Here is a 13,421-nt window from a genome sequence, read left to right as displayed (position 1 = left end):
GATGAGGGCCTGGGGGCAGCACTCCTAACCCCCAAGTGGATCAAGGGTCAACTGTATCACCTCAAGCAGGAAACATCTCTCAACTCAGCTATACAGACAGAAGTCCTTTTAACTATTTTAAGAAAATCAGAAATTCACGTTTGCACCCAGTCTCCCTCTTCAGAGAAAGGCACCTCCAGGGTAGCACCGCTCTCAGCTAGTGTGGCAGGTGGCACTGCCCCTACACTGCCTCAATGGCAGCCCACACTATCTGCATTACATCAGCACCTACTGCTGACATTTCCATTCAACTTTGTCCATGCTTTGGTCATGTCCCCTTGGGCAGCTTCCAGTGAAGCTGAGCTGCCTGCCTGTCTGGGATATCCAAGTTATTCCCTCAAGATGCCAAGTATTGTGTTTGTTAGTGCTTGCATACTAACTAAATTGCATACATTTTGAGTGGTCTGCTTCAATACTATTTTCCCATAAACCCAATTATTTTGCAATTTTTCGGAAGCATATATAATACATGCTGACCAAAATCCTTGTATTAGTAAAACTTCTATTTCTCATAACTATTGATCATAAATACTATCTTTCTACCATTCCATAACTACTATTTTTTCAACATTCCAATTTATAAAAAGTGTATGTCCTCTATCAAGTACATCTTCTGGAACACACAGCTTAAATTATTTATTTATTTTTTTGTTTGTTTGAGACGGAGTCTCGCTTTGAGGCCCAGGCTGGAGTGCAGTGGCGAGATCTCGGCTCACTGCAAACTCTGCCTCCCAGGTTCACACCATTCTCCTGCCTCAGCCTCCCGAGTAGCTGGGACTACAGGCGCCCGCCAATACGCCCGGCTAATTTTTTGTACTTTTTAGTAGAGACGGGGTTTCACCGTGTTAGCCAGGATGGTCTCGATCTCCTGACCTCGTGATCCGCTGCCTCAGCCTCCCAGAGTGCTGGGATTACAGGCATGAGCCACCGTGCCTGGCCAGCTTAAATTATTAAATTTGAGCATTTGGGGTTTATTCTTTAAAAAAAAAAAAAAAAAAGAGGCCAGTTCCAATGGTTCACACCTATAATCCCAGCACTTTGGAAAGCTGAGGCAGGAGGACTGCTTGAGGCCAGGAGTTCAAGACTAACCTAGGCAACATAGTGAGACCCTGTCTCTACTAAAAATTTAAAAATTAGGAATGGTGGTGTGTGCCTGTAGTCCCCACTACTTGGGAAGCTGAGGCGGGAAGATCGCTTGAGCCCAGGAGTTCAAGGGTACAGTGAACTAAAGATTATGCCAGCCATTGAACTCCAGCCTGGGCAACAGAGCAAGACCCTGTTTTAGGGGGAAAAAAAACACCTATCTTAGCTCCTATGTACCATAAATGTTACAACACTCATAGTCTGGAGGAATCATAAAGTCTTTAAGAAAATGGAGACAGGGCCTATAGTGATCACTACTCATAAATCACTAGAATCACATGCTGAAACACTGCTGCGGAATATCAATGTGTGGCTCCCACTGCCATTAACCCAACCATGATGTTCTCTGCCTGTCCTGGTATAGACCATTTAGTTCTTGTTAAGCACAGGTTTCATTATTTTCTACCTTTACCAACCAAAAACTACTAAAGAAAAAGTCAATATTCTAAGGAGTAAAGTTAAGAGATATCCTAACATTCTCACTGAATCAGCCAAATATAAAGGCTAACATGTAAAACAGGCTAGAGCAGTTTTCTTCAAACTAAAGCAGTGGGCCCTGGAGGTAACAAGACAACTTTTCAGGAGGTTAGGATAGTTTAAGAAGAAACCAGTTAAAGGTGGTCTGCTTCCACTGTACTCCCAGAGCTTGATCTGTCTGAGAATTCTTGTGGTTTGCTGGTTGTCCTTCCCATCCTCCCTTATAAATGTATTTACTTCTCCCACATTACTTCCTAATCTTACAATTGTGCATTTCCCAGCCAGGTACAGTGGCTCATGCCTGTAATCCCAGAACTTTGGGGGACCAAGGTGGGTGGGTCACTTGAGGTCAGGAGTTCAAGACCAGGCTGGCCAACATAGTGAAACTTCATCTCTACTAAAAATACAAAAATTAGCCAGGTATGGTGGTGGGCGCCTGTAATCCCAGCTACTTGGGAGGCTGAGGCAGAACTGCTTGAACCCAGGAGGCCAAGGCTACAGTAAGCCAAGATTGTACCACTGTACTCCAGTCTAGGTGACAGATCAAGACTCCATCTTGAGAAAAAAAAAAAAAAATAGGAGCCGGCACGGTGGCTCACGCCTGTAATCCCAGGACTTTGGGAGGCCAAGGCGGGCAGATCATGAGGTCGGGAGTTCGAGACCAGCCTGGCTAATATGGTGAAACTCCATCTCTCCTAAATATACACAAAATCAGCAGGGTATGGTGGCAGGCACCTGTAATCCCAGCTACTGGGGAGGCTGATGCAGGAGAATCACTCGGAACCAGAAGGCAGAGGTTGCAATGAGATGAGATCGTGCCACTGCACTCCAGCCTGAGCAAAAGAGCGAAACTCTGTCTCAAAAAAAAAAGAGTATATTTTTTATACATTCACAGAATATCTCAGGAGAGATGCACAGGAAACTGCTGACGCTGGTTGTCACAGGGTGGCTCGGGAAGGGGTGGAAGGAAGACTGTCACCAACTACCTTTTTGTGTCTTTTGAGTTTCAACCATAAGAATGTATAATCTATTTTATCTACGACTTAAAAATTCATATTTTCCAAACTCCCAAATACTTTAATTAGTATATTGAGATGCAAAAAAAGTCCTTTTTGGCCAGGAGTGGTGGCTCACGTCTGTAATCCCAGTACTTTGGGAAGCTGAAGGGGGGAGGATCATGTGAGAATTAAAAAGTGCTAAGTTGTAAGCATCTGAGGATATAGCAAAAATCTAAGAAAATAATTTAGTTGCTACTGAAAATAACATATAGCTTAAAATTTGTAATGCTCTTTTTTCATTATCATTCAAAGACTACCCTCAAACCAAAACACTGACGTTTGCCTCTACCACTGCCTCCTCTCACAGACCTTCGCCTATTCCAAACCCCATAACCAGAGTTAACCTTTAAAAACTTAAATAAAAGGGGCCAGGTGCCATGGCTCACGCCTGTAATCCCAGCACTTTGGGAGGCCGAGGTAGGCGGATCACCTGAGGTCGGGAGTTCAAGACCAGCCTGACCAACATGGCGAAACCCTGTCTCTACTAAAAATACAAAATTAGCCGGTTGTAGTGGTATATGCCTGTAATCCTAGCTACTTGGGAGGCTGAGGCAGGTGACTCACTTGAACCTGGGAAGTGGAAGTTCTGGTGAACCAAGTTCGCACCATTGCACTCCAGCCTGGGCAACAAGAGTGAAACTCCGTCTCAAAAAAAAAAAAAAAAAAAAACTTAAATAAACGTAAATTGGATCACTCCTCACTCAAGGTCTATTCTTACTCTGGCCCTTACAGGCCCTCCATTGACTCTCTGGCCTCACCACCCACCACTTTGGCCCAGGCTCACTCTGCTCCAGCCACACCTGCCTCAGTGACCCTCCTCACATATGCCAGGCAGGCTCCTGACTCAGGGACTTTGCACTGGCTGTTCCAGCTCTGCTCTTCCCCACATTAACTCCTTTACCACCTTTATATTTTGCTCAAATACCCCTCCCTCCTCCATGAAGCCTCTCCTGATATTCTCTTTAAAAACCAGCAACTCTATTGGGCGCAGAGGCTCATGCATATAATCCCAGCACTTTGGGAGGCCAAAGCAGGCAGATCACCTGAGGTCAGAAGTTCAAGTCCAGTCTGGTCAACATGGCGAAACCCCATCTCTACTAAAAACACAAAAATTAGCCGGGCATGGTGGTAGATGCCTGTAATCCCAGCTACTTGGGAGGCTGAGGCAGGAGAATCACTTGAACCTGGGAAGCAGAGGTTGCAGTGAGCCAAGATCGTGCCACTGCACTCCAGCCTGGGTGACAGAGTGAGACTGTCTCAAAAAACAAAAAAACAAAAACAAAAACAAAAACCAACAACTCCATCACACCCCCACATTTCTGACACCTGGGCCATGATCTACTTTTCTATTACTTCGTTACTATGAAAGTTCCATGAGGGCAGGAATCTTTGTCTCTTCTGCTCACTGATGTATCACAAGCACCAAAGCCAGCATCTGGTACAAGGAATGCACACAGTATTTGTTGAATTAATGGATGGCCCCAGCCTACTTTTTCAACTTTATTTCCCACCTATTTTTCCCAAAAGAATGCCTGCTCCAGCCAGTCTGACTGGAGTACTCACCATCCCAGTACGCCTCTGTACCCTGGTCTGTACCTTCTTATCCATGTTGTGGGAAGAGAAACAAACCCACTCAAATGCCTCCCTGAAAGTTCTCTGAGCACTCCCAATCCATCATGCTCTTCCTGCCCTACATCCCAAAGCACCTGCTGCCCGGCTCCCTCAGCTGAAATAACACCAGAAGGCTCTATCTGATAACATGTGTAAATTCTTATTTTTCCTGAAACTACTCCCTAGTTTCCCTAAAGGAAGAAATGAAATCCATCTTCTTGGAAACTGAGACAGAACTCAGGACAATACATTAAAAATGAAAAAAAAAAAAAAAATGCTTTTAGGTTCTATTTTTTTCCATCCAAAATGAAAATAGCTTGGAATCCCAGGGAGGAAAAAAAGTGTATATACATATATATGTATAAATACACACACGCACATACACATATATATATATATATATATATATATTTTTTTTTTTTTTTTGAGACGGAGTCTCCCTCTGTTGCCCAGGCTGGAGTGCAGTGGCCGGATCTCGGCTCACCGCAAGCTTCGCCTCCCGGGTTCATGCCATTCTCCTGCCTCAGCCTCCCGAGTAGCTGGAACTACAGGCGCCCACCACCACGCCCAGCTAATTTTTTTGTATTTTTAGTAGAGACGGGGTTTCACCGTGTTAGCCAGAATAGTCTCAATCTCTTGACCTTGTGATCCACCCACCTTGGCCTCCCAAAGCGCTGGGATTACAGGCGTGAGCCACTGCACCTGGCCCCAAAAATGTATATTTTTTTATCATTTTATTTTTTTTTTAGAGACAGGTCTTGCTATGTTTAGTCTGGTCTCAAACTCCTAGGCTGAAGTGATCCTCCCACCTCAGCCAACCAAGTAGCTGGTATTACAGGTGCAAGTCACTGTACTCAGCACTTATTATTTTTTTAATTGACACATAATAAGTAATTGTACCTATTGGCTGGACATGGTGGCTCATGCCTGTAATGCCAGAACTTTAGAAGGCCAAGGCAGGAGGATCACTTAAGGCCAGGAGTTCAAGATCAGCCTGGCCAACATGGCGAAACCCCATCTCTACTAAAAATACAAAAATTAGCCAGGTATGGTGGCAGGCGCCTGTAATCCCAGTTACTTGGGAGGATGTGGCAGAATTGCTTGAACCTGGGACGTGGAAGTTGCAGTGAGCTGAGAGCATGCCACTGTACTCCAGTCTGGGTGACAAGAGTGAAACTCCATCTAAAAAAAAAAAAATTATTATTATTATACCTATTTACGGAGTATAGTGTGATATTTTGATATATGTATACAGTGCATAATGTTCAAATCAAGGTAATTAGCATATCTATCACCTCAAATATTTATCTTTATTTGTGTTGGGAACATTCAACATCTGCACTCCTAGCTATTTGAAAATATACAATAAATTATTAATTAGAGTCACCCTACAGTACTAGAACTTACTCCTCTTATCTAGCTGTAATTTCGTATTTGTTAACCAACCTCTGGCTACCCCCTTCCCAACAAAATGGGAAGGGGACTTCCCTTACCCTTCCCAACAAAAATGTATATTCTTATGGTTCACTTGCCTACTTTATTAAATTTTAAAATGTCAGTGAAAAAAAGTATTCCTGGATTTTAACCAGCGAAAGTATTCAAAAGGTATGAGCACCTGCCTTCATCTCCTCAAATCTTAGCTTCAGAGGCCCTTCATCATCTGACCTTTCCTGCTGTTCACACCCCACTTCACTTGGCTCCGGCCAAACTGGCCTCTCTGCTAGTCCTGAAACATGCCAGGCTTCCTCATGCCTCAGGCCATTTGCACCTCCTGTGCCTTTTGCCTGGAATGCTCATTCCTCTAGAATTATCTCCCTTCTTAAATATTTCCAAATGTCCTCTCCTGGCCACTCTGGCTAAAACCGGGGAGTAGGGAATAAAAAAAAAAAAAACTCAGCTGGGCATGGTGGGTGGCTCACACTTGTCCTAGCACTCTGGGAGCCCAAGGCTGGCAGATCACTTGAGCCCAGTAGTTGGAGACCAGCCTGGGCAACAAGTGCAAAACCCTGTCTCAAAAAATAAATAAATAAATAAAATAACAAATCAATATATAAACAAATGTTTTTTAAGCATTATTTGTGTGCCCAGCACTGTAGTTTAAAAGTGGAAAAAAAATGTTTTCAAGACACATGAACTGTCTTTCAGGGGGAATCTAATTCCTAACATAAACCAAAAAACTGCCCACATTTTGCTTAAAATAAAATGCCATGGAAACATCAGCAGCAGCAGAGAGATGGGCAAATATAGCCGTGATTATAGACTAATATGACTCTATTTTTTAATCAATAAAACAAGATTATAGGCCGGGCACGGTAGCTCATGCCTGCAATCCCAGCACTTTGGGAGGCCGAGGCAGGCAGATCACCTGAGGACAGGAGTTCAAGACCAGCCTGGCTAACATGGTGAAATCTTGTCTCTACTAAAAAATACAAAAATCAGCCGGGCGTGGTGGCACACACCTGTATTCTTGGCCGGGCACAGTGGCTCATGCCTGTAATCCCAGCACTTTGGGAGGCCGAGGCAGGTGGATCACTCGGGAGGGCGAGACGGAACAATCGCTTGAACCCAGGAGGTAGAGGTTGCAGTAAGCCAAGATGGCGCCACTGCACTCCAGCCTGGGCAACAGAGCGAGACTCCATCTCAAAAAAAAAAAGAAAACCGATTAAAATAGCATACTTCTGATTCGAATTATTATTATTATTATTTTGAGACAGAGTATTTGCTCTGTTGCCCAGGCTGGTGTACAATGGCGCAATCTTGGCTCACTGCAACCTCTGCCTCCCGGGTTCAAGCGATTCTCCTGCCTCAGCCTCCTGTGTAGCTGGGACTACAGGCGCCAGCCACCATGCCCCACTAATTTTTGTATTTTTAGTAGCAACAAGAATTCACCATGTTGGCCAAGCTGGCCTTGAACTCTTGACCTCAGGTGATCCATCCACCTCAGCCTCCCAAAGTTGATTCAAATTATTTTAACAAACTATTCTTAGTTTTTTCACCTCTCAACAGGCATGGTTACAATGTTATCCAGTGAGATACTTCAGGGCCAATCTCACTGTTACAAAAGCCTCTCTTGGTTACAAAACCTGGTCTTTTTTTTTTTTTTTTTTTGGCGGAGAGTGTCCCTCTGTCGCCCAGGCTGGAGTGCAGTGGCGCAATCTCGCCTCACTGCAAGCTCCGCCTCCCGGGTTCACGCCATTCTCCTGCCTCAGCCTCCCGGGTAGCTGGGACTACAGGCGCCTGCCACCATGGCCGGCTAATTTTTTGTATTTTTAGTAGAGACGGGGTTTCACTGTGTTAGCCAGGATGGTCTCCATCTCCTGACCTTGTGACCTGCATGCCTCGGCCTCCCAAAGTGCTCGGATTACCGGCGTGAGCCACCACGCCTGGCCAAAACCTGGTCTTTTCTTTCCCACCTTTGGATGCCGGTAGGGAAAGGAAACTTTTGAAACGTCTGTTAAAAATGTCTCCTCCTGGCCGGGCGCGGTGGCTCACGCCTGTAATCCCAGCACTTTGGGAGGCCGAGGTGGGTGGATCGCGGGGTCAGGAGATCGAGACCATCCTGGCGAACACGGTGAAACCCCGTCTCTACTAAAAATATAAAAAAAATTAGCCAGGCGTGGTGGCGGGCGCCTGTAGTCCCAGCTTCTAGGGAGGCTGAGGCAGGAGAATGGCGTGAACCCGGGAGGCAACGGAGCTTGCAGTGAGCGGAGATCATGCCACTGCACTCCAGCCTGGGCGACAGAGCGAGACTCCGTCTCAAAAAAAAAAAAAAAAAAAATGTCTCCTCCTGAGATGAGGTAAGTGGTTCTCAGTCTATGGTAGGTCTCCTTTTGTAGTACATACTGTAATACTAATTAGCACTTATCAGATTCTTTTTTATTGTTATCTTTTGTCTTAATGCAGGTGTCATGTCCCATTTCTCTGTAAGATAGAAACATGTCTGCACATGGAAAAAGTTCAAATATTCCTTGACAAACCAAACGCTAATGTATCACTTCAAATGTCTTATTAGAAGACAGATGGTAGCCCGGGCATCTCGGCTTATGCTTGTAATCAATCCCAGCACTTCGGGAAGCTGAAGTGGGTGGATCACTTGAGGTCAGGAGTTCAAGACCAGCCTGGCTAACATGGTGAAACCCCACCTCAATTAATAATACAAAAATTTAGCCGGGCATGGTGGCACGGCCTGTAGTCCCAGCTACTCAGGAGGCTGAGGCAGGAGAATCGCCTAAGTCCCAGAGGCAGAGGTTGCAGTGAACCGAGATCGCACCACTGCACTCCAGCCTGGATGACAGAGCAAGACTGTCTCAAAAAAAAAATACAAAGAAAGAAAAGACAAGACAGATGGTAAAAGAAAACTTAGCATATAGGTCCTAGTGAGGAAGAATTTACAAAACTTATTCATAAATCTCACTGTTTCAAGAACTATTTACAATGTGTCTGACTTGACCCAATAGAGGCTTTTCCTTAAAAACACATCTTAAAATCTTTTTTATAAATTGCAATTTCTTTAAATAGGTAAGTTCAAAAATACTTATATTCAATTGAGATTCTTTTTTCTCTTTTGAACAGGCTGTCACCCAGGCTGGAGTGCAGTGGTGTCATCTCAGCTCACTGCAACCTCCGTCTCCCAGATTCAAGAGATTCTGGTGCCTCAGCCACCGAAGTAGCTACCACACCCGGCTAATACTTGCATTTTTAGTAGATACAGAGTTTTGCCATGTTTCCTAGGCTGGTTTCATATTCCTGGACTTCAGCTATTTGCCCACCTCGGCTTCCCAGAGTGCTGGGATTACACGTGTGAGCCACCGCACCAGACCTGAGATAGACTTTTTTTTTTTTGAGATGGAGTCTTGCTCTGTGGCCCAGGCTGGAGTGCAGTGGCGTGATCTCAGCTCACTGCAACTTTTGCCTCCTGGGTTCAAGCGATTCTCCTGCTTCAGCCTCCCAAGTAGCTGGGACTACAGGCGTGCGCCACCACACCGGCTTTTTTTTTTTTTTTTGTAGAAATGGGGTTTCACCATGTTAGCCAGGCTGGTGAACCGCCACCGTGCCCGGCCGAGATTGACTTTCAATTTACAACAGCTTTTAACTAACTTCTAGCTATTTGATTTGGGAAGTCAAGAAGCAAAGAATTTCTAAACATCCATTCAGATGCTCAAGGATGCCCCTGGAAAGTACAGTGATAGTACGTTATCAATTTCCCCTGAAATTACAACTTTTTCTTTTTGAGATGGAATCTTGCTCTGTCACCAAGGCTGGAGTGCAGTGGCGTGATCTCGGCTCACTGCAACCTCCGCCTCCCAGGTTCAAGCGATTCTCCTGCCTCAGCCTCCCGAGTAGTTGGGATTTCAGGCACCCACCACCGCACTAGGCCCACAACTTCAAATTTTTAAAAAGGCATTATATAGCAAGGAAATGTAAACTAATGCATCTATCCTCTTTAAGAAATTAATCTGGGCCAGGCACGTTGGCTCACGCCTGCAATCCCAACACTCTGGAAGGCCGAGGTGGGCAGATCACTTGAGGTCAGAGTTTGAGACCAGACTGGCCAACATGGTAAAACCACTCCCCCACCCCACCCCCAACCCTGGCTCTACTAAAAATACAAACATTAGATGGGCGTGTTGGTGGGCACCTGTAATCCCAGCTACCTTGGGAGGCTGAAGCAGGAGCATTGCTTGAATCCGGGATGCAAAGGTTGCAGTGAGCCAAGATTGCACCACCACACTCCAGCCTGGGCGACAGAGACTCCATCTCAAAAAAAAAGAAAACGAAAAAAAAAGAAAATTAATCTGGCCAGGCATGGTGGCTCATGCCTGTAATCCCAGCATTTTGGGAGGCTGCGGCGGGCAGATCACCTGAGGTCAGGAGTTCGAGACCAGCCTGGCCAACGTGGTGAAACCCCATCTCTACTAAAAATACAAAAATTAGCCAGGCGTGGTGGCAGGCACCTGTAATCCTGGCTATTCTGAAGGCTGAGGCAGGAGAATCACTTGAACCTGGGAGGTGGAGGTTGCAGCGCGCTGAGATCGTGCCATTGCACTCCAGCCTGGGCAACAAGAGCAAAACTTCATCACACACACACACACACACACAGAGAGAGAGAGAGAGAGAGAAAGAGAGAGAGAGAAAAGAAATCAATCTAAAGTCCTCCTCTGTTCAGGACTTCTAACTCAGACAGACACCAATTTTCAGACCGGCAGAGGCAAATTTCTCTAAATTTTAGGTTTCTAGGATTGATGATTAAGTTGAATGTAATGTTTAAGCTGTAGAAAGTATGCCTCTTTCCTTTAACACCATGTAGCTGGCCACAAATCAGTTCTGGGTGAAGCTTACTAATCGTTAATGGATTTATGAAATTCAAAGTACTTCACAGTAAGCCTCCTGACAAGTTGGGGGAAAAAAAATCCAGCTTTCTTATTCAGTTCTTCCGTCAAGCTAAAACGAGGATTCAATCTCAAATTGATGTTCCAAACTACCAGACAGTTTTAAATGATTCTAGAAGTTGAAGTGGAAAAATATAAATATAACAGCTGATAGTAATTCAAGACTGGCTTATGTCAAATGATTGCATTTCTAACCCCAATAACATGAAATTTGAAATGAGACCTTTTTTAATCTCAAGTTTAAAATCATAAGGTTCTATAATACTGGATGTCAGTTGGTTGCAGTTGTCACCTATTTGAAAAAAAAATTTGAAACTACTTGGTCGCTAAACCAATGGTAACTCAAAACCATTAAAGGCAAATATCTACAAAGGCACTGAATTTCATTTCATAATTTATTTCTCCATACCCCAAAAAAGCCATCACCTAGTTCTTTATAGGATACTATCACTATTGCAACATAACAGAAAAATCTTAACATCATTGATAACTGTAGCATTTTAGTGTGTAAAATCTATATTAGATTTTAGGTGTAAAAGCTTTTAGGTGTAAAATCTATACTATATTCTAATAGTGCACTCTACATTCAATCTCTGATTTAAAGAGCTTCAATGTACCAGCATTGTTTAAATTAATTTTAGGATGTGTTATGTGAGTCAAGATACGCTTGCTTCTACAGAGAGACTTCTATTAAATATGCATTTAAGTATGTATTTTACAAGGCATGGCCCTGTGAGCCCTAAAGAGTGAGACTAAAGTGCAGCTACAAATAAATGGTGCAGGAAATCAAAGCAAACTATCTTCAGTGTCTAAATCCAAAATATGCATTCTGGTTTCTTAAATTCCTAATAAATAAACTGCTTTGAAAGCATCTCAAATTCTTCAAAAGTGCTGAAACAAAAGACTCAGCTTTGAGTACAACCTTAAGCTATTTCAAAACAAACACACTTGATAAGGCTTGGAATGAAATTACCTCAGTCACTCACTGGAATGCAACAATGCATTCACAAAGTTGTTCTGAAGTAAGCTACTCCAACTAAACCACACTGAAAAGGAGAGAACGTGGATAAACTAAACATGTTTTGTGAAATATGTTTCGTATTGGCCTGAGTTTGTAAAAAGTTACATCTCATTCATTATCAGTATTCAATCTGCAAGAATATCATCAAAGGATGTCAATATGGACAAGTAGAGACAAGAAACATCAGACTTTCAGGGAGCCTATCTTCACAATCCTGAGTTATTAATTGAAGTTCTCAAAGTTAGATGAGTTAAGATACAGAAAACGTGCTTTGCACAAATGCTTTGCTTATAGTAACCACTCAACAGTCATTAATAATTTACTAACTATCCACCACAACAGTTTCAAACCCTACCGACAACTAACCACAAATTGCACCACTTTTCAGGCCGACTTCTACGGACGGTGCAAAGAAGCAATAAATACACTTTTAAAACTCCCCACCTTGAAGACCAAAAAGATACAATAACTTAAACTGCTGTCAAAAACTACTGGAGTGTCATGCCTACAAATTCAGAATCTGGCTTAAAAGCTGGTTAACTGGTTAGAATTCTTGGTAGACCCAAAGCCAACTACATCAGGAACACTTAAAGGTCAACGGCGTCCAAGCCGGGAGCGACGTACTCCACTGTTACATGATCCCCGCCTCCTACAGGAACAGGGGACTGAACCAAAGGCAGGCGCGGCCGAAGTGCAGGCGACACACGGGTTACACATCACCCTCGGAGATTTTCTCCAGGAATCAAGACGCTTCCTCCTTGGGTCCAGCGACTCACGGGTGACTCCGGATCTCAAGAGTTCTCGCCTCCCCCACCTCCCACTTAACCCCGCAAGCCCGGCCCTAGGCCCCCAGACCTCCCCCTGCCCCGCTACTCCTCGGCTTCCGCGCACAGGACCCGCGGGGCCGCCGCTCCAACCTCCACCCCAGGCCCCGGGCCTGGGAGCTGCGGCCCCGCGGCCCGCGCCCCCACCCCGGCCCCCGCGCCCGCGACCCGGACAGGATACTGAACACCGTCCGCTCCCAGGGCTCCAGCATGTAGAGCGCCGTGACCAGCAGGTACTGGTAGTAGAACCAGGACATCTGCTTCCAGGCCCGCGCCAGCGCCATCCCCGCCATGCGCCTCCCGCGATGCAGCTCACACGTAAGTCTGTCCGGCCGGCCGCCCGCTCACGTCCTAAAGCCCCCGGCAGCCAGGCCCGCCCGCCCGCCACCCAGCGCCCATTGGCCCGCCCGGCCCCGCCGTCACCCGCGGCACGCCCAGCCCCGCGCGCGCCCAGGCCGCCGGCCCGGAGCCCCGCCCGACCCGCGCTCATTGGCCAGGCCGCTACCTCGCGTCCCGTCGTCTCCTCCCGCTTCCCCGCCCGGGCATCGCCCACGCGAGCCGGAGAACGGTCCCCGCGAGAGCGCCCGGCCGCGCCCCGCCCCGCCCGGGCCGGCCGGTGGTGGGCGGGGCGTCAGTGCCGGCCGGGGGCCCCCAGCCCAGCGGGCGCCGGGTCCATCCAGACTGGCCCAGAGCGGTTGCGGAATAAATATTTCTGGAACACTTGTTATGCCTCAGGCATCCTTCTGAGGAGGGGGATTGCCAGGGAGAACCGAAATGCCTTCGGTTCCTTACCTCGTGCAGCTGGCGGCCTAGCTGGGAGACAGGCATTAATCAAGTCGTGATCGGTGTAAGAGGAGAA

The 13,421-nt window shown here is 45.9% G+C and overlaps 1 protein-coding gene across 1 annotated transcript in view; it reads right to left on the bottom strand.

Annotated features, from left to right (window-relative positions):
- The window catches only part of SPTSSA (serine palmitoyltransferase small subunit A), a 34,926-nt gene extending 22,010 nt beyond the window's left edge, over positions 1-12,916 (bottom strand). Inside the window, exon 1 of the mRNA XM_031668187.1 lies at positions 12,744-12,916. Within this exon, the coding sequence (XP_031524047.1) occupies positions 12,744-12,855 (112 nt within the window). The 5' untranslated portion in view covers positions 12,856-12,916. The remainder of the gene's footprint in view (positions 1-12,743) is intronic.
- Positions 12,917-13,421: the final 505 nt, after the last annotated feature.

This window comes from Papio anubis, chromosome 7 (genome assembly GCF_008728515.1).
Source record: "Papio anubis isolate 15944 chromosome 7, Panubis1.0, whole genome shotgun sequence".
Taxonomy (NCBI): domain Eukaryota; kingdom Metazoa; phylum Chordata; class Mammalia; order Primates; family Cercopithecidae; genus Papio; species Papio anubis.
The sequence above is the reverse complement of the archived record's forward strand: the minus strand, read 5'-3'. Positions and strand labels throughout refer to the sequence as shown.